The sequence below is a fragment of the Camelus bactrianus genome, chromosome 25 (genome assembly GCF_048773025.1).
Source record: "Camelus bactrianus isolate YW-2024 breed Bactrian camel chromosome 25, ASM4877302v1, whole genome shotgun sequence".
NCBI classification, from domain to species: domain Eukaryota; kingdom Metazoa; phylum Chordata; class Mammalia; order Artiodactyla; family Camelidae; genus Camelus; species Camelus bactrianus.
In genome coordinates, this window is record NC_133563.1 from 15,515,598 (window position 1) to 15,543,229 (window position 27,632).

The 27,632-nt window shown below is 37.6% G+C and overlaps 1 protein-coding gene across 3 annotated transcripts in view; it reads left to right on the top strand.

Moving 5' to 3' along the window:
- The window catches only part of PKHD1L1 (PKHD1 like 1), a 133,739-nt gene that overhangs the window by 66,862 nt on the left and 39,245 nt on the right, over positions 1 to 27,632 (top strand). For all 3 annotated transcript variants that reach the window (XR_006725162.2, XM_010955840.3, XM_045517270.2), the window contains 17 exons: positions 704 to 1,688; positions 3,607 to 3,855; positions 4,559 to 4,708; positions 6,148 to 6,322; positions 7,257 to 7,413; positions 7,818 to 7,974; positions 9,216 to 9,295; positions 9,772 to 9,901; positions 10,910 to 11,039; positions 14,835 to 15,076; positions 16,216 to 16,352; positions 18,371 to 19,400; positions 20,736 to 20,927; positions 23,798 to 23,949; positions 24,922 to 25,081; positions 25,656 to 25,827; positions 27,496 to 27,584. Coding sequence is in view for 2 of the 3 variants with exons in the window: in XM_010955840.3 (XP_010954142.2) it covers positions 704 to 1,688; positions 3,607 to 3,855; positions 4,559 to 4,708; positions 6,148 to 6,322; positions 7,257 to 7,413; positions 7,818 to 7,974; positions 9,216 to 9,295; positions 9,772 to 9,901; positions 10,910 to 11,039; positions 14,835 to 15,076; positions 16,216 to 16,352; positions 18,371 to 19,400; positions 20,736 to 20,927; positions 23,798 to 23,949; positions 24,922 to 25,081; positions 25,656 to 25,827; positions 27,496 to 27,584 (4,387 nt within the window). In the remaining variant the exon portion in view is untranslated. The remainder of the gene's footprint in view (positions 1 to 703; positions 1,689 to 3,606; positions 3,856 to 4,558; positions 4,709 to 6,147; positions 6,323 to 7,256; positions 7,414 to 7,817; positions 7,975 to 9,215; positions 9,296 to 9,771; positions 9,902 to 10,909; positions 11,040 to 14,834; positions 15,077 to 16,215; positions 16,353 to 18,370; positions 19,401 to 20,735; positions 20,928 to 23,797; positions 23,950 to 24,921; positions 25,082 to 25,655; positions 25,828 to 27,495; positions 27,585 to 27,632) is intronic.

Sequence of the window (27,632 nt, forward strand, 5' to 3'; positions counted from 1 at the left end):
CAGTGAAAGAGAAGAAAGATGTTTCACTCACAACCTTGTAATTTAATTTACAACAACTTTATTGTGATATGTCACATCCTGTACAATTCACCCATGTAAAGTGCACAATTCAAAAACTTACAGTATAGTCACAGTGTTGTACATCCATCAGCACAATTTTAGAACATTTTCCTTATCCCACAAAGGACTCCACAATCCTTAGACATTACCTCCAACCCCTCCATATCTCCCAGCCCCAGACAAACACTAATCTTTTTGTCTCTGTGTATTTCCTCCTGTGGTTATTCTTATAAATAGAATCATACAATATGTGGTCATTTGTGACCAGCTTTATTCACTAAACATAATGTTTTCAGGGTTCATTCATGATGTACAGTGTATCAGTACTTCAGTTCTTTTTGTGGCTGAATACTGTTCCATTGTATGGTGTATACATTTTATTTATCTATTCATTAATTCATGAACATATGGTTGTTTTCACCTTTTGGGCTATTACGAGTAATGTAGCCATGAACATTCATGTATGATCATAATTTAGTTTTAAGATTAACCCAAGATTTGCCTTAGTCAGCCCCCTAAATTAATTTTATGAATAAAAAGTTTGCACATGATCAATTCCTTAAATTTAGTTGTTGCTAATACAAAATTTAAGTTCATACTAGAGTAACATATTGACTTGTTTTCATATTCATTTTGCTTTCAGGTTACAATTGGTAGCTATCCCTGTGTTGTAGAAGAAAGTAGTAACAATTTCATTGTGTGTCACATTGACTCTCAAAACTCAATGGTTGTTGGCATCAGGGAAATTGTCAGATTAACTGTCTACAACCTGGGCACTGCCATCAACACACTGTCTAATGAATTTGATAGACGGTTTGTACTTTTGCCAAACATCGACATGGTGTTACCAAATGCAGGGTCAACTACAGGAATGACAAAAGTGACCGTAAAAGGCTCTGGATTTGCAGGTCCTTCTGCAGGTGTACGAGTCCTTATGGGTCATTCTCCATGTAGCATTCTGTCGGTGAATTACACAGCCATTGAATGTGAAACATCTCCTGCCCCCCAGCAGCTTGTGAAAGTCAGTCTTCTGATCCACGGAGTGCCTGCCCAGTGCCAGGGGAACTGCAGCTTTTCGTATTTAGAAAGCATCACTCCTTCTATAACAAGAGTCTCCCCATACTCCATCACAGGGTCTGCACAAGTTCTTATTGAAGGAGAAGGTTTTGGTGCTCTCTTGGAGGACATTTCTGTTTTCATTGGAAACCAACAGTTCAGAGCAATCGATGTTAATGAAAACAACATCACTGTCCTTGTGACTCCTCTTCCAGCTGGGCTTTATTCTCTTAGTGTTGTGGTGGGAACGAAGGGCTTGGCTCTGGGAAACCTCACTGTCCACAGCCCCGCAGTAGCATCTGTCACACCAGCTTCTGGAAGCATTGGAGGTGGAACTACTCTGGTGATCACAGGAAACGGCTTCTATCCAGGCAACACCACAGTCACTGTTGGGGATGAACCTTGTCAAATTATTTCTGTCAGTTCCAGTGAAGTCTGCTGCCGCACCCCAGCAGGGACAGCTGGGACGGTCAGTGTGAAGATCTCTGTCAACGCAGTCGCTTACCCACCTCTGTCATTTACGTATGCCTTGGAAGATACTCCACTTCTCAGAGGAATTGTCCCAAGTACAGGTACTCCGATACCTGCCTGCTTGTTGTCTTGATACCATATTATCGGTAATATTTATTAGCACAGAATTGGAATTATGTTTGCGAATCATTATCAGGATGTGATTTTAGACAGTCCCTCTTAACCAATACATGAGATTTAAGTTCTTTGTTGTCTCTGTTTTGCAATTATTTTTCACATTGTTGGGATAAAATTTTTAGTCAAGTTCTCACTTCTATTTTGAAACAAAATCCCCATTAACTTTACCCAGATATCAAAATAAGGAAGAAATAGATGGCTATCTATGGACTAGAGTTGGTTATTAATCTATGACATTAATGTTAATATGGAACAGGAAATACCTGTTAAAATCGACAAGTAGTTGATCTTTCTAATATTGAGAATCTTTTAGAATATCTTGTTTCCATGAAACTACAATTGATTACTAATTTATTAATACAACAGAAGTCTTTTTAAGGGGGAAATTGGCCCATTAAGATGGAAAAAATATTATTATAAAATAGGATTTACTTAATTATTTAGCATGACTTACTTTTCTAAGCTAAGAATAGATTGAAATGTCTTCTTGATTCTTTGTCACTATGCTTTGCTGATCATCTTGAAGCTGCTGGAATGCTTATCATCTATGTAATGAACTCTGGAGAGGCTGCTGCAGTGTTATGGCTGAGAACATTACCTTGACACCTTGAAATTTTCTTTTAGACATCAAATTTTCCCATTTAGAGTTTTTGAAAAGCAAATATTTACCATAGCAATGGCATACTTTCCCCTCATGTATTTGTAATCTTTGCAAATGAAGAACTAGATATGTTCCTTATTTCCAGTGAACTATTTCTGTCTCATCACTCTCTTTGAATGTACCTTTCAAAACAATCTGAAGATGGAAGAGACTTGTAGACAAGTGAGAACTGAGCTGTTTTATTTACTGAACAGATGAGGCTCTCTTACACTTAGAACAACACTTTTCCTATGAAAGGTGAAAATGCCAGACAAGAATAAAAATTTAAGACCCCCAAATATTTTTGTACCTTGTATCTTAAAGCTATTCCTAACATGAAAGATCACATTAATATCTGTGGTCTTTAAAATGACAAGTTATACTTCGGTGATCCTTACTATGGTCAATTATATGGTTATTTTTACTATTACTACTTGAACTAAAAGCAAACTACTGCTTGGTGACTCTGCATTTGTAACAAGTTATGTTGATTAATATCTATTCAATTACTATGTAGGTGTGTATGTATGCATTTGGATGACCATGAAAAATTCCATGTGTGTAATGGCCTCAGTATGTGTTTCTAAAAGAAGGAAGGAAAAGAAGACTGAAATACTTTATTCTGTGTACATCTATTCAAGGCATTACCATTAACATGTCTATAAGTCATTAAATTAATTCCATATTTCTGTATTTTACTATCTTACACCTGATTATTTATATATCATAATTTCTTTATCAAGTCATACACTTTGAAAATATTTGAATTAAGAAAAATAGTCCATTCTTCAGAAAAGTTGCAAATATCAGGAAAGTACCAAAAGTTTCAAAAAGTAAGCTCCATCCCAAAAGGACTCTAACCCACCACCCCTGCTCAGGCATTCACATTCTTCAGCTCTGGATCTTTCTTCTCTCTTTTCCAGTAGCCTGAATTATTAGTAATTTACAACTCAGTAGGATGGAGAGACCTGCTGAAAAATAATGAACATTGAGATAAATATCTTATAGTTATTATATCATAGACTGCAGTGAAATTATAGCCAAAATGTATATGACACAACATGTAATGTTGATATTTATATTAGTTTTAAAGTACTGGATATTACTTTGCTTAGGGAAGTCAATAGGTGTATCTTTAAATGCAAGTGTAAGTCTTGGAATTTAGATATATTTATATTGTCTGCTTTTTTTTTTTTTTTAAGGTCCACCAGGGACTGAAATTCAGATCACTGGATCTAATTTTGGTACCGATATCTTGGAAATTTCAGTGGCGATAGATAACATCCAGTGTAATGTGACCATGGTCAATGATACTGTGTTGCAGTGCATCACTGGAGATCATGCTGGTGGCACTTTTCCTGTTATGATGCATCATAAGACAAAAGGCTCTGCTGTGTCCACAGTTGTATTTGAGTACCCACTCTCTACTCAGAATATTCATCCAAGCCAAGGTACTCACAAATGTGCCAGAACCTGGAAATATTTTATATTGTTTCAGTAAACACTTACTTAAGGGGAAAAAAAACCATATTCTTCAAACCCTGCTAAAAGTTGTAGCTTCTATAACACATTAAAATGTTTTTGTTTATACATCAAATAAGCAAGCATGTAAGGGTATCAATTAACCATTTCAAAATATTTGTTTAATGCCTGTATTTCTTTTAGTGCTATATAATTTCTTTAAAATTTAATCTTGTTGAAATGTCCAGGTTATATGTGGAAAGCTTTTTAAAAATCATGTTTAGACATCACTGGCCTGTAATTATGTCTACGTAAATATTTTTTCCTATTTGAAAATTATTTTATTGGTTAAAAACCTTAAGAAAGTATAACCTATGTACTTTTAATTAAAATAGTAATTATATGTTTATGTTTTGACTCCTCTGAAATTCTTTGTGACATTTCTTTTCAATAAAATTTTAGTTCTTAGAAGTAGTTTAAATAAATGACTGGATGTGACATTTACTCAGTGGAAGATTTAAAAAAACTACAATCAAAAGAGATTCTGTTGCACTAATATAAATAATTTCAGTTGTAAGAATTTTTTCATTTAATGTAATTTACTTCCATTTCAGGTTTTGAAATAAAGTTAAATATGTGTATGAAAGAGGTTTTCTTTTCATTGACTTTGTCCCTTTTGTATGTCTTCACTAGGGAGCTTCGGTGGTGGTCAAACCATGACTGTGACAGGCACTGGGTTTAATCCACAAAATTCAGTTATATTAGTGTGTGGCTCAAAATGTGCTGTTGACAGACTTGCATCTAATTCTACAACATTATTATGTGAAATTCCACCCAATGATGGTAAGTAATCAGGAAAAAAGAATGACAGTCTTTGAGAACCGTTTAATTTTATGGAGATCAGTTTTTCAAGTTTTCGTGTTCTTTGCAACAACTGAACCACCTTTATGGCTTTCCTGATTTTAAGCAACTTCTTCAGAATTTTTGTTTCTAGGTTTGTATGTTTTCCAAGATTCATAACATTTGGGTTAGATGGAATTATTTGGAGTAAATTGCAGCTTTTCAGTTTATCACATAAACTGAGCATGCCACATGGATGACATGTTTTTAGCTCCCATGGGAGGATTAGCTTTTCCTTAAAGATAGGATAGTACAGTGGTTATGAGTGTGGATGCTGGAATGCGTGGCCAAGATTCAACCCCAGGGTGTGTCTTTGGGCAAGTTATTCAACCTCTCTGTGCCTTAGTTTCCTCATCTGTAAAATGAAAATAATCACATTAGCCTACTTTACAGGATTATTGTGAGATTTAATAAGTTAATGTATGTAAAATGGATAGAATGATATCTGAAACATGCTATGTGAGTTGCTATTATTATCACTCTTATTTATTTTTATTTAGTGGTCAAGAGCCTGGGCCCTGAGGATCCCCTGAATTTGTTTTGCCACTAACTGTCACCTCAGCTAAATAACTTAGTTCCTCTCTGTTTCAGTTTGTCCATTTATCAAATGGAGATAAGAGTAACCCTAATTCAGTGGGTTATTGTGAAATTTAAATATCCGGTACTTCAAGTACCCTACAAATTTTAATTATATAACAAAATTTAAGAAGAACCAAAAAGAATAATATAGATGAATAAAGGACATAGTTTATGAGCAAATATTTTTTAAAACATTAATGAAGTTTGTTGAAGCTTTTCTAAGTGCTTCTTCTGATTTCTTAAATAAAGAATATTGAAGAAAATGTAACATTTCTCTGACTGTGCTATTTACCATTTCAACATCAGAGTTCATATCCTGATTTCTTTTTTTAAATGCAGCAGTGCTGTCAAGATTTGTTAAGGTTTTCAGGTCATTTGTCTTAATACTAGTTCTGCTTCTTTTCTCAGCGTTTTTGTATTGAGTTTGCAGTTTTTCTGTCTCTTGCCTTGCTTTCAGCTGTCCCTCTTGGCCGTCATCAGCGTGCCTGCGCTTAGCTCTTCTTCCTTCCTTCCTCTCTAATTTGCAATGTCGACTCCTCTTGGACTGGAAGACCAGATAGACAGGTTTGTAGAATTGTCTGTAGTAAGAGGCTCCGAAGGAGGGTCTAAGGGTCTTTCCCCTGCTGATAATGTGCATGAACTTTGTGATATTTTTGGCTACAACTGGAGATCTTTATTATTTTACGTATAGCCTGTGAAAATGACTTTGGGCAAAGGAAGATGGTATTGAAAATGTTTGGGGGTTTTGGAAATGAGTAAGGGCCTGATGGCAGAACTGGACTCATCTGATCCTTGTATCGTAGGCGGGGGACCTGAGCAGCGCTGTGAAGTGAGTGTGGTCCACGGGAAGAATTTGTCTCGGTCCACAACTCCTTTTACCTACACCATGTCGCTGACTCCACTCATCACCAAAATCGCTCCCCAGAGAGGCAGTACAGCAGGAGGCACCAGACTCACAGTCCTGGGAGCGGGCTTCAGGTCCTGTCCTCACGTGCACATACATCAGTGCCTGTTTCCAGACTCCAGCTGTTGTGCGTGCTCTCCCGTGTGCCAGAACAGTGTCTGAGCGTGGTCGTGGAATGTGTGCCCATCTGCTCAAAAGCCACCTATCTTTACTGACTACACAGTCTGTGTCAGGGACCTTCCTACCTCATAGAAACTTCCTGACTTACCTTCTTAGATATTTTTCAATCCCATTTTGTGATTAGAAGACTAACATTAGAGAAGCTACATAACTTTCTCCAGATCCCAGGAAGTAGCCTCACAAGCATAAATCACCTTCTGGATATGTTTTGCCCAATGTCACATCTGCAGCCATCAACTGCTTCATTGGGTCAATGAAACACCTCTTCAGGCACCTGGTCCATTTCATTGTAACTTGTTAGATTCCTTTTTCCTAAACATACTCATTATTTTGCACTATAATTATCCTTCAAGTGGATAAGGCTGACTTTAAAACCCCAGATCATCTAAATCATAGCAAGCAGTTTTAATTCCTCAAGTACTTTTAACTACCTTGGATGGCAGTTTTACAAGATTCAGTTTCAAAGTCTGTGAATGTGGTGAAAGTGTCACATAGACGTAATGAACACTGAGAGTCTCTTACAAAGATGCCTGTTTGGAGTCCAACATAGAATCTCTCAATAATTTGGACACAAGCAGTTTTCCTCCAACACTACGATACTTGCTAGTTTCTACAGTTTTATTTCCTGACCTCTCCATCTTTTTGTTTACTTTTTTCTCAAAAAATATTTTGAAGTTTTACTACTGAAAAAAGTGTCAATCTGCACTTTGATGCACATTGGGTAGGAGCATTGTTTTTACAGTAATGCATATGAAGAGGGTTTGACTGTGTGCCCTAGAAATTTGAGAAAATCATCAATGTTTTGTGTTCCCCCTTTCTACTTTCCAGTGAAAATATTCAGGATGTTCTTGTCACTATAGCTGAAGCCAGATGTGATGTTGAGTATTCCAACAAGACGTATCTCATCTGCACGACAAACGCCCACTCTCCTTCAGGGTGGGCTTCAGTGCGTGTCAGCATCAGAGGCATCGGTGTGGCCAAACTGGTAATGGTGCTGTGGGCTAGAACAGTCTCAGCGATAGACAGATTCGCATTACGGGAGGTGAAGTAGTTGGTAATGGACTTTTTGCTTTGTTAATGTCTCCAAAAAACAACTGAAATGTGACTATAATGAAGCAGATCTTTATTTTGCTTATTACTAAAATTTTATTATTTCAGATTTCAAATTATTCTGGGTTGTGGGGTAATTGGTAATGGATTTTTTTCAGGTTTTTTTTTTTTAATTATTGTGAAGTGAACCAACAGGCAGCTCTAACATATTTAAAGTAGGTTATACTTGACTATTAATGACGGTGTTCATTGTTTCAGATTTCTTCATTTTGAGAAACTGAACGAAGAAGAATTGTGACAAAACCTCTGAATATAAAAGTGTTTCATGTTCTGTTACAGGATAATGCTGACTTCCTCTACATTGATTCCTGGTCCTCCAGCTTCTCATGGGGAGGAAAGTCTCCCCCGGAGGAAGGCTCACTAGCTGTTATTACAAAAGGACAGACAATTTTGCTGGATCAGAATACCCCTATCCTGAAAATGTTGCTTATTCAGGGTAAATGTCTGAAAATCTGTTTATTGTATTAGACTCTGCCTGCGAAATATTTCTGTGACATTACTTTAATCAAAATTCATGATTATGAACATCCATAGTTGTGTCGTGTTTTGAACACAGTGTAGTACTGAGTTCTTTAAACTGAGTATTACAATCCATTTGTGGTTATGAACTTGTTTATTGTGTTGCAACCAGAATCTTTTAATGAAACAGAATAAAGAATATCAGTGTACTGCATTCATATGGGCAAGCAGCTTTTAAAGTTAAATATTTCATGGAACTTTTGTTTCAATAACTGTGTGTGTGTGTATACGCCAGTGCACATGAAGTGGATCACAACAGTAAAAGGTATTTCCTACTTAGAAAAACACTAGTATAATGGGTCCCAGGGGGTTGTAAAATCATAGAGATTTTGTTAAATGTTATACTCAATGACCCCCGACTCCCCCCCTTCGATGCCAGGTTGTGATTTAACCTTTGCCTATGAACGTGCTTTTTCCTGTTACCTGAAGTTCTCTCTGCTTCTTAATATTCTGTTTTTAATACAGAAAACTAAATAGCCGGAACTGTTACAATTGTGTGTAAAAGAAGCAGTAATTGGCAAGAGTAAAACGCCTGGCGCTTTAGTGTATAAACTTTACCATAATGGTTTTAGCTGTTCAGAGGCCTTTGCATTTTGTTTTTGTTTTAACTTCTGGGATAATAGCAGTGTCTTGGTTATTTGAAGTTATCAACTATGGAACCTTTGGGCAAGTGATGTGTTACTGTCCACAAATCTGCATCAATCTCATAAAAAATATGTCTCATTACGTTCTTTAATAATGCCAACCAGGCTACAGCTGTTGCTAGTGCACATTGGTGAATAAAAGCTCAGAGCTAATGTTGGCAGTGTGATAGTTTCTATTAAAAAGTGCTTTTCTCTTTTATTTTAATTTTTTGTTCTTAATTTATATTTTGAGGTCCTGTGTTTGTAGGACTAGAATTCATATAACTGCACTATTTAATAGCATTTAAAATAACAAATGATTAAGGGAAAATAATCTGCCCTGGGATTTGGTTTTCTATCAACTCCCTGGGTTTTGTCTGTATTTTTATACTTTCCGTTGCACAAGAGCTGAGGTGAAGTCACTTGCATAGTGACAGCAGATGAGGATAAGAAATTAGATTTTAATGTATAATTTAATAAATAGCTTTTAATAAGAATTTTCCTGTGATATATTTCAAAATTGTATGGTTCGTAGGTGGAACTCTGATATTTGATGAAGCTGACATTGAACTCCAGGCAGAAAATATTCTAATTACAGATGGAGGTGTCCTTCAGGTATACAAGAGAACTTGATCTATATCCATTGCTAACGTCTCTCTATTTCTTTTTAAAATAGTATGTGTAAAATAGACAGTTTAATTATGCAAAACTCTCACAAGTTTATCTTTGTGTGGGTCTCTGTTCTTAGCATAAAATCTTGTTTCTGGATTTTAAAAATTCCCAGAATATTTTATGTGCACTTAATGGGAAGATAAAGTGTGCTGTCATAGAGCAGAATATTAAATAGAGCATTAAAAAAAATTGGCTCTGATGTGTGGCTAAAGTCAATCAGTATACTTTCCAAAGGTCTGGCATAGTGTATTTGGCTGACTGGAAAATGGAAGGTTTATATTATGGAGGAAAGATATGGAGAAAGGAACAATTGATTCTCAAAAGAGAAGGGAGAAAAGGGACGAATTTGCTTTTGAGTGATTAGAACTGCCGACAATGACTTTTAACTTTCTGAATGACACTTGTGAAATCCCTTGCAGATTGGGACAGAAGCATCCCCATTTCAGCACAAGGCAATCATTACCCTGCACGGGCACCTGCGATCTCCTGAGCTCCCAGTATATGGTGCCAAAACGCTGGCCGTGCGGGAGGGAATCCTGGATCTGCACGGTGCGGGGCCAGAGGGCTGGGGGAAGCGGTCCAGGAGAGACTAGCCAGGAAGCCAGAGATAATCCTCCTGAAAACGCTCTCTAAATGAAACCTTCCCAAGCTTCTCTCTCCATATTCTCTCTTTACGCCTCTTTATCTCTTCCCTCCCTTGTCCAGGCCGGGCCAGCCCCTACAGACCACCAAGACTGACAATCAGGGTTCCGCCTAGGAAGCCCTTCCATCACATCTTTTGCCTAATTTAGCGCTTAAAGACAATTCGCGTTGATTGTTTACTTCATTCGTTAATCTATTATAAAAAAGGCATGAAGTCTAGAAGCAGAAATTATGACTTCTTACATTTGTATTTTAAAATGGGCTCTTTCTAAAACACAACTATAAATTTACAGTTGTGCTTTTCTATAACCATATTCTGGAAAATTATCAGCAAAGAAAAGTGATTTTGATCACATATTTGAGATATCAAGGTAACATTATTTAAAAGCATGACGTGAATCCTTTTTATATGAAGTTTTCTATATTGCCATAATCTACCTCTTTTATAAGTTTAGAATATATAAACATGATACCCCATTATGATCATAAAAGTCCTGCACTGTGCTAAATATATACAATAATAGGATTTTCAGAAATTTACACTTTTCATTTGTCTCTAGATTATCAATTTAGGCAATTCCTATCAACAATGACAAAAGTAACAGGCCTCGGCCCATTTTATTAATAGCATCACACCAGTTGTATTGAGCTCATATATCATACAAAGAAATGGAATTTATCACTGTGGAAGGATTTTTTTAAAATTTATAGACCCATACATGTTATTACAAACCTGATTCTTATTTTTATACAGTAAGTACTGTAAGTATTTCTTTTGTTGAGAAAGGTATAAAATGCTAAGGTGAAATAAACCTCCCCCAAACTGATTCAATCTGAGAAGAGATTAAAATGCATAAAGCTTTTAATATCCAAGAACACACATCTGAAGAAATTCTCTTTGTATGTTGGCTCCAGGTCTGCCTGTTCCTGTGATCTGGACTCGTTTGGCTCATACTGCAAAGGCAGGGGAAAGGACTTTGATTCTGCAAGAAGCAGTAACGTGGAAACCGGGAGATAAGGTTGTAATTGCTAGCACAGGACACAGGTATGATGTCTTCTGGATCCCATAATTTGGATTTAGAATAGAGATTCTTTTAATTATGTAAAAGAAGGATGATTTGGAAGGTTCACAACTATTTAATTTAAATTTGAAACCTTGAATAAAGAAATATGAACAGCCAAATATGCATTTGCCAAATATTAACGCTGAGTTGATCCTCAGTGTGTTGTTTTCATTGATTGAATTTACTGTAAAGAAAAGTATATGTATAAACTAATAAAAGATTTCTGCTGTTTTTCATGGTTAGGTTCCCTTGTAAGATTTTGTTTGACAAAAGTATTCTACTGTTAAAAGTCATTTGAGAACCTCTGAGGGAGAGCTTTAGCTAAATACATTAATGCATGCAGAAATGTAAATTGGCTTCTTTGTTTAGGGTTCCCGAAGAACAAGGCTGAGAGCAGCTGGTGAACTCTTTCTTATCTTACAGTCTTGGTGGTGGTTCCCATGGAGCAAAATTGTTAGTAATGACTGAGTGAAAGGGAAGAAATTATAGAATGAGTGATGATTCACACGACCTTTTACATGTCTGACATTTTACAATCGAAACTACTTATGACCCTTAATTTCTGTCTAATTATGTATTTTAAGAAATAAGAAATAAAAGGAACAAAACTAATACAGCTACGCCAACAATACTTGTGGAGCAAGGGAGCAAGAGGAGCTTTATTGTTCAAATTATGAATAATAGCAAAATTGGATCGGGGAACAAATAGTAATTTATGACAGGAAACAGCTAAATTATATGAAAGTCGTGACTCAATTTAGAATTAAAATTCAAGATGGCATTTTGAGTTTGTCACTTTCCAAGTTAAAAATAGACTTGCAGATGTTAGGAAGAGTTAAATATATACTTAGCTTTATAAGCACCCCTTTTTTTTCTCTGCCCTTGAAAGAAATTTTAATTACATATAGCAAAATTAAAAAGCAGCAAAATGACAGAGCTTACTAATAGACAAGAAAGTCCTCATTTTGACTTTTCTGGATGAAATTAAAGAGTAAGTTTAGAATTTAGTTTAGGGATATTGAGTTTTAAGAAACATGAATTAAGGAGTTTCCCACCAAATCTAACGCAGTGTTCACTATCATATTTGCAAATCCTAGCTGAGAGTTTGTAAAGCAGGTAATTAAAAATACTACTTCTAAAGTCAGTCTGCCTGGGTCCAGCCCCCAGCAATGCCACTTACTAGGCCATATTGTTTCACCTCTCTGTGTTTCACTAAAATTGGAATGCTATTAATATGTGTCCCAGAATTATTGTAAGGATTAAATGAGTTAATATGTGTAAACACTTAGAGCAGAACGTGGCTAAAAGTTAGTGCTATGTAAGTGTTAGATACTATTACAAAGGAAGGAAAGGTGTATTTAGGGGCCTATAACATATTAAAATGCTTTTTAGAACCTTCTTTTCTAAAGAAATCTCTGTATCATCTGAACACAAGAGAATTCAGGAGAGGCTGATGCAGGAAAACAGACGTGGGGCATGAGAAGGGCTGAGTCCCAGGTCTCGGTTGAGCCCCTGGGACGTGCCCCGCCAAGCGTGGGTCCTTGGCTTTGCGAAGGAAAAAATTCAAGAGTGAGCCACAGTTGAATAAAAGTAGATTTATTCAGAGAGATACATTGAAAGGCAAGAGAAAGGCCATGAGGTGTGGGGGTTGGGTGTTCAGATTAAAAGTAAATACACATTCCATAGACAGAGTGTGGGCTGTCCCCAAACAGGGGGGTTTGGTGGGAGGAGGCAGAGGCTGCGAGGCACCTTGTTGCCAGTTTTTATGGGCTTGCTGGCTTCATGTGCTATTAAGGGGAAGGACCAGTCTAAGTAGCCTGGGGAAGGGGCTGGGATTCCCAGGAAGTTGGCCATTTCCCACTCTGACCTTTTGCAGCTAGCCTTGGGACTGCCCTGGTGCCTGTGGGTGCGTTAGTCACCATGTTAATGTATTACAATGGACGTATAATGAAGCTCAAGATCTGCTGGAAGTTAAATCTCCCATCATCCTGAGCCTCAAGGCCTGCAGGGGGTTGAATCTTTCACCATTTTGATGTTAACTGCTGTAGCATTCCTTGAGTGGCTGTGCCCTGCCCCCTTCCTTTCTCAAGGCCAGTCCATATCACCTGAGGGATCATGTACTATTGATAACCCTATCTCAAGCATCCTTAATCTCCACCTTCCCCTGCCCTCTACCCTGTAATTCCTTCCCTGAGTCTTGGAATTATAGCTTTCCCCATCCAACCACCATCTTGCAAAAAAAAAAAAAAAAAAAAAAAACAACAACCTTGGTCTCCTGTCTCTTGTCTCTTCTAGCTTCTCTCTCTCTCTCTCTCTAAATGATTGAGCTGCTTAATTTCTTCTATTTAATTCTCACTATCCATTTTTTTCCTTTAAACCTACAGTCTGATTTTGATCTTCACAAAACTTTTCTAGTAACCTTCTAACAGCATCCTCCACTTCCTGCACATCACCAAATTCTTTGGGTTCTGCCCTTGAAGTGCCTCTTCCACCAGCTTTCCTTGCTCTCAGTTTAATTAAGACTCTCAGTCCCTCACCCTGAAATATTCCATCATCTTCCTGTTTGGGCTTCATTCCTCTACCTTCTTCCCTCAGGAATTCATTCTGCATTGATTTGTTCAGTCAATCAAAAAAAACGGTTATTGAGTTGTGACAGGTACTAGACTAAGTGCTCAGCATACGGAATGATTCAAGGGGCACCTTACATAGCGGAACAGACAGGGAGTAGGGGGAACAGAGAAGGAAATGCGTGGTTCGACTGCAGCGTGGTGACAACCCGTGCCTACAGGGCACTCCGCGGAGCTTACTGGGAATCCAGAAGAAGGGCTGGGAAAAGGGAGAGAGGTGCCTTTTAACCTATTTCACATGCGACATTGTTATTTGAACTGGTATTTATAGGAGGAAAAGATTTGCCAAGGGAGAGGGGAATCAAAAAGGAATGTCGGGAAGATACAGAGGTAACTCCCCTAAGGGCACCTCTGTCTATAACACCGATCACGCTTTAGTAAATAATACACAATCAGCCACAGACACACACGTCTCCCCAAAGTCAGGGGCACTTTCTACTTGGTGTCACCAGTACTTAGCTCTGTGCCTAGAAAACAGGCTAGACAGTCAGTAAGTGTTTGTTGAATGACTCAATACAAAAATGTGTCTATTATAGGCTTGGCCAGTCCTTTTGCTGGAAAACCAGATGTGTTGAAGGAGTGGGTAGAAATGAGACCTCCGGAACTTAACCTGAGTGATTTCTTTTACCTGCTCAAGATTCCCTTTATAAGGGTTTCTCAACCTCAGCACTGTTGACATTTTGACTGGATAGCTCCTTGTTGTGTTTCATAGGACTTTTGGAAACATCACTGGCCACTGACCACTAGTAGCAGCCCTTCCCCAGTTATGGCCACCAAAAATATGGCCAGGCATTGCCAGATGTCCCCTTGGGGGAGAAAACCATCCTCAACTAAGAACCACTGAGTGTGATCCGCAAAGTTAGAAGTGAATACTTTTGAATACTTCATAGAATTAGTCCAGTTCTATGAACAAGTATAGCTAGCACTTGGAAAACATTTATTTATTTGAAATGCATCCATAAAATGTATTCAGTTACTTGAAGAAAGAGTGAAATACCATCTTCAAAGTCCTCTTCAGAATATTGTATGGCATAAAAAAGAATTCCCATTTTACAGATGAAATGTTCAAAGAGCGTAAAACAAATACACCAAAACAATGTTGTGTTAATTTATATTAATTTTGAAAGTTTTTTGTTAAAATTTTTACAGACACAGCCAACAAGAGAATGAAAAAAGGACCATTGCATCTGTATCTGCTGATGGCATAAATGTAACACTAACTGATCCGCTGAGTTACACACACTTAGGAATTACTGTCACCCTCCCAGATGGAACTCCGTTTGAAGCAAGGGCAGAAATTGGAATTCTCACAAGAAATATTTTAATAAGAGGATCTGATAATGTGGAGTGGAATAACAAAATTCCAGCTTGTCCTGACGGATTTGACACAGGTGATTTTAGCAGCTATGGTGTGTCAGCTTGCAATGTTTCCAGACATTGCAGAAATATTCCCTGGGGGCAAAATCATCCCCCATTGAGAACTAATGGACTAGGTTATGCTCTAGCAATAAATAAAGGCCCACACTTCAGGAATTTAAAGTGATAAAGGCCTATTTCTCATTTATGCTGCATGTGTCCAGTATGGGTCAACAGCGGGGCTCTGCTCATTATAGCTGTTCCAGGGTCGGGGCTGGATCGTTTCCACGATCTCTGAGCCAGGAGGCGAGCTGGCTGGAGAGTTAAGCACTAGCAGTTAGTTCCTTTGGTCCTGAACTGACAGGTGTCTCTTCTACTCAGATGTCAATAGTCTGAACTGGTTCCATGGCTATCCTCCACTTACCACAGTTCTCAAAAAATACATATATTTATAAAACTATATATAACTATATAACCATATACATACACACACATATTGTTAAGAAGCACCGGGCATTTTTCAAGCCTCTTTTAAATATTTTATGTAATCACTACTACCATTACCATCTATAAGTAGTTGAATAATAACTGAAAGTTTAGATACAGCCTTTTCTTCAATGGGAAGCATAAGACAAAGCTCACTGCATTCAATGTTAAATGACCCACGTTCTGGTTGCAGTGCATCGGCTTCAAGTCTCACCGTGTCCATTATGAAACCTAGTTTCGTCCTGGTTAAAATGAAACTACTACCTGTTCTGCCATCCTACTACAGGTGTAAGAATTAAGTGAGACAATTCATGTTCTAATACTATGCCAGTGTAAGATTGTATATATTACGTTAATTCCAAATCTTGAGGAAAATAAAATTAGAGATAATAAATCAAAATACCTTTGTCAGTATTTATTTGAACATTCAAATATTTACTTAGTATCCTCTCTGAGAAATACTGTAGTAAGTACTTTAGAGGATGCAAAGGTGAGCAAGACAAGGCACTTCCCTTTCTCACTGTGCAGAGGAGGAGATGATGTGAATGCAAATAATTGTGTTCCAGGATGAGATTAAAGTTATATGTGTATAGAAGGAGATAATTAGGTGTGAGAAAAAGGCTTTTCATAATTAGAGGATTTTGGCCTGCTTTTTCTTTATGATATCTTTAAAAAACTATTTTTAAAGGTGAATTTGCTACACAGACATGTCTCCAAGGAAAGTTTGGAGAAGAAATAGGAAGTGACCAGTTTGGAGGCTGCATTATGTTTCATGCTCCTGTACCTGGTGCCAACCTGGTAACTGGAAGACTAGAGCATGTGGAGGTAAGTGGCATTATTATTAACAGTTTGTCCAGAGCTGTCCATACAGTGAATGTGTATTGAGCACCTGCTTCTTGCCAGATGCCACTTATAATCTGGTAGAGGTGACAGATACATAAACAGACGATTTTGATACATCTGAGTATTCACCCATGTAAGCATGTCAAAATTTTGTCTCTGTTGTCTCACTCCCTCCCCCACATCAAATTCATCAGTGAGTTCCATCCACTCTGCCCACAAACACTGCATCCTGAATCCGCTGTTCTCCACCACTTCTGCCTGGTCCCTAACCCACGCGCCATCACCTCTCGCCTGGACTATTGCGCTTCTCTCCTAACGGGTCTTCCTGCTCCCACCCTTTCTTCGGTGGAATCTCCACGCCACAGCCGAAGGGGTTTTTATCGTGTGAATCAGATCTTGCTACATCCTGTTCAAAGCGCTTCAGTGGCTTCATATTACAGCTGAAACAAAAAGTCCAAGCCCTCCTGTAGGACCTGCACAAACTGTCCCCAGCTGGGCTCTGACTTTACCTTGTGTGACTCTGCCCCCTTGGCGCCTGCCCTGCCAGCCACACGGGTCCCTGTGTCCCTTGACTGTGTCAAGCACACTCCCGCCTCAGGTTCTCTGCACCTGCCCTTCATTCTGCTTGGAAAGCCTCCCCACCGAACACTTAAATGGTCCACGTTCTTGTTTTAGTCAGGTCTCTTCTCAAATGTTCTCTCTTCAGAGAAGCCTTTCCTCACCACCTTCATTTGAATGGCTTCCCAAACACCTGCTTTTCTTTACTGACTCAGAACTCCTGACATGATATCTGGTTTTGGTGTATTTTTGATCTCTCCCCGAGAGCATAAACTCGGTTCGGAGATTTCTGTCTCTCTGGTTTTCTGCTGATTCTGCTGAAACAGTGCTTAGCATATAGCACATTCTCAATTGACTATTAACTGAACAAATACATAAATAAATGAATAAATATGCAAGATCAGGAGCTCCTCTGTATCTTATTCATATTCAGTCTATATAATCATGGTTTAGCAAAGTTTTTATCTAGCATTCAGTAAAAGGAAGGAAGGAAGGGAGACTGGGAGAGAGGGAGGAAGGAAGGGTGGGAAGAAGGGAGGGATAGTAAAATCTATAAATCCATTAAATTGGGAACACCTCGACTGCAATGAGGGTGGCAGAGTCAATGATGGCGTTTTGTAAAACTCCCCTCCTCCTGGGTTATGTTACTCACACATAGCATCTGGATATGGACTGAGTGAGGTTGCCAGGGTCGATCGGTAAATATTAGTAATAGTTAACTTTTATTTTTAGATGAAGAATGAAAATAAATAGATGCACTAACATTTTATTTTCAAACCTTATGAGACCATATTAGATACACACACACACACACACACACACACACACACAGAGGCATCTTCTGTATTGGATTATTAGATCGTATGTTGAAAGAAAGTTTAGCAGAGACAGATTTATAAGAGCACCAACTCTACAGTCAGACCGGTGGGTTTAAATGGAGCTTCGTGACCATGAGCAAGGTCCCACTTTCTTCATCTATAAAATAAAGTGTATGGCAAATGGCTGCTTCCTAGGAATGTGGTAAAAACTGTAATTGTGCATATAAGATATTTAGCACAATATACACCACATGGTAAACAGTCATGAAGTGTTTCTTACTGTTAAATGAGAATTGATGTGAAGGAGAAAAAGAAGTCTTTTAATAGGTTGTATTTTACTAAACACAAAAGCTTCGTAACAGAGCAAGGGGAAGAGCAGAAGAGTGGAAGGTGGCTTTGGTTCATTCATTCCTTTGGTCCCAACTATGGGCTGTCATATATTGACAAAAACAACCTGGGTTGCTGGTCAAATAACATTTTAAAATGATAAACAGGAATGATATGGGAGATATAAATGTATTAATAATGTGAAAGTGGGTATTATTTTGCAACAAGAAAATATGAGCCAGGCAAACTCTGAGTCTAAACGTATCACTAAATAGCTGTGGTTTCTGGGCTTGACAGATATTCCATGCTGGCCAGGCATTCCGGCTGGGGCGATACCCAATACATTGGCACCTGCTTGGAGATTTACAGTTTAAATCTTATGTAAGAGGCTGCGCGATTCACCAGACCTATAACAGAGCTGTTACTATCCATAACACACATCACCTTCTGGTTGAGAGAAATATTATATATGATATCAGAGGAGGAGCCTTTTTTATAGAAGATGGTATTGAACATGGCAATATCCTGCAGTATAACTTGGCAGTATTTGTACAGCAAAGTACTAGTCTTCTGAATGATGATGTGACTCCAGCTGCGTTTTGGGTAACCAACCCAAACAACACCATACGGCACAATGCAGCTGCTGGTGGCACTCACTTTGGCTTTTGGTATCGAATGAACAACCATCCTGATGGGCCATCCTATGACCGGAACATTTGCCAAAAAAGAGTCCCTCTTGGAGAATTCTTCAACAACACTGTTCACTCCCAAGGCTGGTTTGGATTGTGGATATTTGAAGAGTATTTCCCCATGCAAACAGGATCTTGTACTTCTACAGTGCCAGTGCCTGCAATATTTAATTCACTCACTACTTGGAATTGTCAAAAGGGAGCTGAATGGGTCAATGGAGGGGCTCTTCAGTTCCATAACTTTGTGATGGTAAATAATCAGGAGGCTGGAATCGAAACAAAGAGGATCCTGGCTCCTTATGTTGGAGGATGGGGTGAAACCAATGGAGCAGTGATTAAAAATGCCAAAATAGTTGGTCATCTTGATGAACTGGGAACAGGGTCTGCATTTTGCACAAGGAAAGGCCTGGTTCTCCCATTCAGTGAAGGGTTGACTGTATCTTCCGTCCACTTCATGAACTTTGATCGTCCCCGCTGTGTAGCTTTGGGAGTGACGTCCATCACTGGCATTTGTAATGACAGATGTGGAGGTTGGAGTGCAAAATTCGTCGACATCCAGTATTCTCACACACCAAACAAGGCTGGCTTTCGATGGGAGCATGAAGTGGTACTGATTGATGTTGATGGCTCACTTACAGGTAACATGATATTTTAATTCTAAAAAAAATCCTATGGAAATGTGTTTGTTTGTGTTAACAACAGAGTTGAATTGTCAGAGCAGACTCAGGTGAAGTACAGATCTTACCTGATATCAAACTTTACTATAATGACTTACGATATAGGCGAACACTAGGCATAGATGAGACATTCTCTTCTGCAAAAGCCCCAAACAATCAGATGCAGCTTCCAAATGTGTCCTTTTTCTCCAGCATTTGCACGTTGGTATTGAATTAACAGCAAATTTTGAACAATATTTACAGAAATACTGATCACAAAAAGAAGCCATTTCAGTTTGAGAATACCTCATTTATATTCAGTTAATTATGCAGATTGAAACTGCTTACCTGAGTGCCCAAATTCTCCAGCCAGTCAAGCCCATAAACGGGTAAATTTCTGGTTTATTTACACATGCAGTGTAGACAGACTGGATGTATCCTACTCAAGTACTCTAGAAGGAGGTAAGCTATAGGCCTGCTGTTAACTCTGTTCTTTCCAATCTAAATTCTGAATTTGAAATTGAGTTAATGAATATGTGAACTTTCGTACAAAATTCAACATCCTTTATGAGTTAAATTTGTTACCATTTTTGTTCAGAGTATGTCAAATTTTTTGTAAATGATCATGGTTTCTAGAATTTAGCATTTTTATTTTAATCATAAAGACTTGGCTAAATAAGATAAGAAAGATGTGTGGTGTGTGTGTGTATGATTCTGCGTAGCATTTTATAAGAGAAAGACAGTTGACAAGTAAACTACAGATATTAACAGATACTTATTTTTGAAAGACTTTGAAAGATGGAAGGTGATTCATCTCAGTATTCAAACAGACTGAATTCTCAACCTTAATTGTTGACTTCTTTACTGTTCTAATGGTGGCTTTAAGAGCGAGAACATTTGGGTGGTTTTAATATACAGAGCTTTGTGTAACCTTTATTCATTTGCTTAATTTGGCTTAGATTCTTAGTGTTAGTTGATAGTGCATGGGTTAAGAGTGGCTCTGTGGTCGATTGCTTGGATTTGCGTTCTTCTGTGTGTCCTTGACCAAGTTACTTATCCCACATCCCCTACTTTGGCTCTCGTGGGTGCTTCAGATCCCATGTTTCAGCTACATCCACAATAAGCTCCCTGACCAAAGAGTCCATTGCAAAGCTTTTGTATGAGGACCCCTTATCCCATGCCAAAAAAAAAAAATTAACGAAGACTTGACTGTATTCATGGCACTATGGGTCACAGTAACTGTACGTTGTAGACAGTTTGGTTTTTTTAGTTTTCTGACATGAAGTAGGAAATGTGCTGTTTGTGTTCATTTCCCAGGTCACAAAGGACACACCGTCATTCCACACAGCTCACTGCTGGACCCTTCTCACTGCACTCAGGAAGCCGAGTGGAGCATAGGCTTCGCTGGGTCTGTCTGTGATGCCTTGGTCAGCTTCCACCGGTTAGCGTTCAACAAGCCTTCTCCAGTGTCTCTGCTTGAAAAGGATGTGGTTCTTTCAGACTCTTTCGGTCAGTGGAACGTGATAATTTAAACTACTCATTTAAATATGTTTCCCTCAATTTTCGTCATCATCTTCTTGAGTTGTCACTCACTGTTTAGAACATTAGAAAAAACATAATATTTATATCAGTCAGAAGCCAGGCAGGAAACAATAACACACCCCAGAATGGGCTTGTGGGGAGGATTGAATAAACGCATGGACCAGTATGACATGCTGCTGATTAAGGAACCTCCAGCCAATATTAGGACAGAGAGAGCAGGCCGTTAAGATAGCTTTTGGAGCAAGACAGTAAAAATATACCACTGTTTCTGCCACTGAAAGCAAATTATTTTGATTATCTTTGCTGATTGAAATAGGATGGAGGGAGCATCTGCCGGGTCAGTAGCTGCACACCGGGTGCCAGAGATTGTTGATTACTGATTTGTTTCAGTAAAGATACCATACCTGGGACACCAGATGTGCATGACATCATTGCCTGACTAGATTGCCTTAATTTACTGTCATTATTCATGACCCACCTGGCATTTGCACTAGCCAAACAAGCAAGTTAAATGGGGATGTGGTAGGAATCCTGATCCTCACATCTCTCAGATTTTTCGCCGTAGCATTAATATCTGCATTTTCCCCCTCTAGGATTTGGCATTGCTTTCAGTTTATTATCTTGGTAACAGGGTGGGGAAGCATGGTTCCTGGAGTGTTCACTCAGTCCTTCCCACCTGATTTTCCCCCACAGGGAACCAGTGTGTGAATTCTTCCAGTTACTAGGTATATCTATTCCCATCATACCTGACCTGCCTGGCTTAGATCTATATATCATTCCATCCATCCATTCATCCGACCATCTGTCATCTGTCTATGAATTATTAGTGAAAATATCTCTCTGCAATTAATCCATTCTCATGGACACTGTTCTGATAGACTGCAGATTTAGGAAAATAGGAAAAATATCGATGAATCGAAGAGTTGCTAAACAGATCATTATCAAATATAGTTTTTTACATTTTCTGCATAAATCTAAAAGATGTAGCTTCTTGATGACAGCATTTCCAAATTTCCACCTTTAATGATATTTACAAGGTAGAAACTTGCAATTTGAAACTAAAATCATGTATCTCAATATAAGTCAAATGAATTTTGAAAATGGGTAGCATGATTATATGCGCCATACAATAGCTGCTAAATTATAGCTGTGTCGGATACATCTGGACATGCTGCGATATTGTTACTCCACTGTGTGTTATCGGATCCTCTTAATAGAATGTCAGCTTCTGCCCTTCCTTCAAACAGAGTTCTTTATCTATTCACACTATACGCTTTGTAATTGGAGAAATACCCGTCAGATGAACCGGTGGCCCCACTGGACTGGCTGTAAGACTGAGCAAAGACTCAATCTATCACCTGGCCTTCATAAGCTCTGACTCCAGCTGGTAGACCACGGTGGCATTTAGGGTTGGAGGGTTGGTATCAATTCAGAGCCGGGATCTAACAACTCTTGAAGTGTCTGGGTAGTTTCCTCTCCCTGTTATATAGTAGCCTGTTAAATGGCCACAGGTTTCTCCCACTCAGTGCAAGTGCTTCCAGTCTGTGAATTGGCTTCGATCTAGGAAATGGGTAAGTGGTAAAAAATTTCCACTTGGGTTACTTGAATTAGATTTCTGTCCACCAAGATCTGTATAATTTTTCTGTCTCTGTATGCCAAATGTCACCTTTGTGTGCTATCCACTGTTCTCCTGGGGGAGGCTCTTTGCATTGCAATGTCAGAGTCTCAAAAGGGTGTGTTTCACCCAGCAAGCACTTTTCAAGCCTTTGCACATGTCATTTCTGCTGATATCCCGTGAGCCAAAGAAGTCACCCGGTATCAACAGAGCGGGAACGTGTATTCTGCCCTCAAGGAGGAGAGAGGACTGGGTACTTGCTGAACAATCCAAGTTATCATAGCTCTTCTCATACATTGTAGGTCTTTTGAAACTGTGAGTTTTTGGTGCCTCTGGTCATGGCCTTTTCAGAATGCACTAGTGCAATTCATAAGCCTAAGAATTTGTTCCCCTTTGATACTGGAATTTGTTTTGCCTTATACTCAAGAGTGAAAGGATGACAGTTTATTTTGTGATCTTGCTTGTAGCTTCTTCCTCCTAAATTTGTAAGAGAAAAGGTTGCAAATTTAACATAAAATTCAATCAGAGATGAAAAAAGAGGAGGGGGAGGAAAAAAATAGAATATGGGCAATTAGTCTATATTGTAAGAGATCTTTTCAAATCTTCAGCTGAAATTGTCGGACATTATCTCAAATTAAATCTTTTTCCCGTAACAGGGAGTTCAGGTTCCAAGTTTGTCATTCACAAAATTTAGGGTATCATGGCCAGTGTCAGTGGTAGGTCTACTTGCAGCCTAGCTCATTAAGAGGTCTAAATCAAAACTTTCCATTCATACTTACTAGGCAACAAATATAGAAGAACCTAAAAAAGTTGAGAACTTATATTTGCATACTTTGCAAATGAAGGATTATGAAGAATTAAGATTTAAATGAATAGAAATAGAATTATATTTTAGATCAATGGTATTTAAAGACTTGTATTGATATATTTAAGCACTCATGTCTTAGTAGTCGTAATCATCATCGTATTTCAATTTTATCTTTCTCTAAGGAATAAAGGCTCCGTCTCATTCAAAATTCCAAGTGAGAAAGCATTTTATGTTTTAGTTAAGTGTGATATTAAACATCGGGGCACAAAGTCATCTAGAAGATAAGTCGTGAAATGTTATGCTAACATTTTAGAGACTTCCATAGACTAGATTCATATTTACCTTTGCACTTGTTCATAAGAGAAGGAATTTCCTGGAGGCAGAGATTACTGTTACTTGTTTTGTGTTCTACAGGCACAAGCATTGTTCCCTTTCAGAAGAAACGACTGACTCACATGTCTGGATGGATGGCTCTGATTCCAAACGCAAAGCACATTAACTGGTATTTTAAAGATATAGATCACGTAACCAACATATCGTACACGTCAACATTCTACGGATTTAAGGTAAACAAAAAGCTGCAAAATCCATCTTCTAATAGTTATGATTGCATATTACTCAAACACAGCCCACACACCCTCCTTACTCACATCAGTTGTGAGCCCAGAATGCCCTTGCCACACACAGTGACCCAGCAAAGTCCTGCACACTTTTCATGACCCATCCTAAATCTCAGAAGCAAGCCAAAAAAAAAAAACAAAAAAAAAAAAACAAAGAACCTTCTTTAAGAATCAGAAGTAAGCAGTCTTTCCGCCACATTCCTGTAGCACTAAGTGTGAGCTCTGTTCTTATTACCATGGTAATAACTAATGTTTATTGATTGCTTATGATGTTTGGGCACCAGCTGTAAGAGTTTATTATTTGTATAGTAAAATATACCAAATACAGAAAATTACAGAGCAAGTCCTGTATGCCCACCCCCTAGCTCTATCTGAATCTAATATTTTATGACTGTTTATTTTAGATTTTTTAAAAGAAATAAGCATTTTAGAAGAAGTGAAGATCCTCTGTATGCCTTACTCTGATATCATTCCCACCTTTAGTGGTCACCAGTATCCAGAACTGGGTATTTTCATCCCCATTTGCATTCTTCTATCTACACTACATATGGGTAGCCAAAAAAATACCTAGCATTGTTTTAAATGTTTTGAAACATTATATAAATTAAATATTTTCTAAATTTATACGTATGTATAGTGTGTGTGTATTTGTATATATAACATATATAAACATACTTAACACACATAAACATATATATGTTTAGAGAGAGAAAGATTTTCATTGCCTTAGTGATAGAGTTAGCATTTTTGCCATAGATAGGTGAAATGTTAATAAACAAAGTATAAATACAACATAAAAAACAAACAAAAACCAAAATTTAAGTTTTATTATAGGGGTTAATGAATGTCCTCAAAATTAATGTATACTATGCAAAATATCAACATGTAAAACAAGTCACTTTTTTGCAAACCTTAAAGGAAGAAGACTATGTAATCATATCTCATAACTTCACTCAAAATCCTGATATGTTTAATATTAATGATGTGAGGAATGGCTCTTCCACTCCATTGAATTGGAATACTAGCAAGAATGGAGATTGGCACCTTGAAGCAAACACTAGTACTCTGTATTACTTGGGTATGTATTCAGTAGACAAAAGTGATTGCTTTATCTACTGCTTCATCTAAAAGAGGAGAAAAATTGCTTCATGGACATATGTGTTATGTAGTGTCTTGTATATAGCAGGATTTGATAAATGTTTGTTGAATTAAAGGATGGATAAGTTTATGCTAGAAAAAGCCTTGAGTTGAATTAAGAACTTACATTTTATATTTGGAGGTAGCACCAACACTCGTAATTAGCCCCAATGTTTATTTCACAAAATTAGAGGAAATGAGTACAATGAACTGTCATATATTTTGTTTCCATTTTTATTAGTTAATTATTTTTGGAAGATAAAAAGTATTTAAAAATAAATTTTAATTGAGCTCTCAAGTATTTGTTTTTGCCGAGATATTTTGACTCTGCATTTTAATAAGACGTGCATTTTGTTGGAATTTCTTCATACCTATCCCATACATTTGAATTATACCAAATTACTATCTAACAAAATAAAATAAAATAAATAATATTTTCAAATTGCCATGATTTTGTTTACGTTCAAGTACTTTGATCACCATGTTAGTTTAAACTGCTTTTCCTTCGCTATCAGTGTCAGGAAGAAATGACCTTCATCAGAGCCAGCCCATTTCTGGGACCCTAGATCCTGATGTGAAGGATGTTGTTATTAATTTCCAAGCTTACTGCTGTGTTCTCCAGGACTGCTTTCCTGTACCTTCCCCATCAAGAAAACCAACTCCGAGGAAGCGACCAGCCACATATTAGTATGTAGGCCTTTTGTTTGTTCATAGCCATTCAAGTCATGCAGGCAGTTAGTATTAAGAAATATGAGAAGTCTTTAAAAGATTTCCAGCTGATAAGTGACATTATATTTTGAAAAGACCACTTATATCACTCAATTTACAGAGGGACAGTGGAAAAAGCAGGAGGCTCATAAGACTCTAGGGAGCTTTAGAAGAGACATGGGCCATAGAGGTTATTGGCCAGAAAGCCCTCTCTAGTCTAAGGTAGATATAATTATTAAATGTTTATTTAGTATTTATTATGACTCATGTAATAGATTTAGATTGGTGTAGACCAGGGTATGATAGAGGTATATGTTTACATACTACATGTATATGCCCAGTATAGGTTTTCCCCCTACAATATGAGTTCTGCTCACTGAAAAAAAGCTATAATTGGAATTATTAATTTATATCTTGCAGATAGTTATGAGTGAAAACAAAGAGAATCTTGATCCAAAACTGTTAGATCAAGATTAGAATATAAAGCTCTAGCCACACAACAGACAAATGCCTAGTTTAAGAGATATTGGTCTTTATTGATCATAGCAATGGACAATAAGAAGAATGTATACCAAGCACAGTCTAGTGCTTCTGGGGATAAGAAAGAAAGGCTTGAGAAAAGCTAGATAAAATCAATTATTCAATCTGCAATGCTAGTCAAGTTACTTAGATACAGCCTTTAAACAAACCTTAAATGAGATTGCTTCATGAAATTTGTATTATTGTGAGTCTAAATAATCCTCAGTAATCCTTTAGCTGCAAATCTCTCTTTAAAACCCCTGAAGGCAAAATTTTTATAACAGGATTTTTGATGAACAGATTTTTTAGTAATACAACTTAGTAATTCAAATTTGTAATTAAAAATATACTTCTAACTAAATAAACTGTATATTGGTTCTTTTATAGAATTCTAGCATTAATACCATAGAATTTTTAAATTTTTTACTTGGTCAGGAGAGCAACTTCTGATTGCAGACATTTTTTAATGGGAAAATACTAACTTTATAACAATATTCTATATAGTAGTTTGCACTGAGATCATTTCTAGCAGGCATAGTGATGGGAAGTGGAGACCTCCTCTCCTCCAGTGTATTTCTATATTTATTTCAATTTAACATAACCTTCCCTCTGGTTATAGAACTGCCATCCCTGCCCCCAGCCCAGGAGCTTACCCTCATTGACCCATCCTTGCCAATTCAGAGACCAGTCTTCCAGCCCTCCCTTCACAGAATCTAGCCAACTGTATACCCTCCTGCCTCTCTCCTTATGGAATAGCACCCTATGTAAGTGTCTTTAAGTGGACAAAGGATGCATTTCTTTTCACTTTTCCACCATGTGAAATCTTATAAGGAAATCAAGTTATTTACATGTTAGACAAAATTAGGGTATCACAGTAAGGATTTAGTAGGAGAAAAAGTGATTCAGATTGTGGATGGAAAGGAAATTTTCTTCAATGGAGAAAAAAAACTATGTAGTTGTGTTTGTATTTTACTAATTGCATATATTAGCTTGTCTATAGTGAAATTACAGACTATCTAATTTGTATTCTGTCATCCCCAAAACACCTAGTATAGACCTATCCCCTAAGGAGATGCTCATTAAATGTACAGGAATAATACTTAATGAAAATATCTTTTCTCTTTTCAGCCTATGGTCAAATGATTCTTTTTGGCAATCATCTCGAGAAAATAATTATACCATACCTCACCCAGGAGCAAATGTTGTTATTCCAGAAGGTAAATGCATAAGCATAAATAGATAAAATGCTTGTGTATATGCACCAT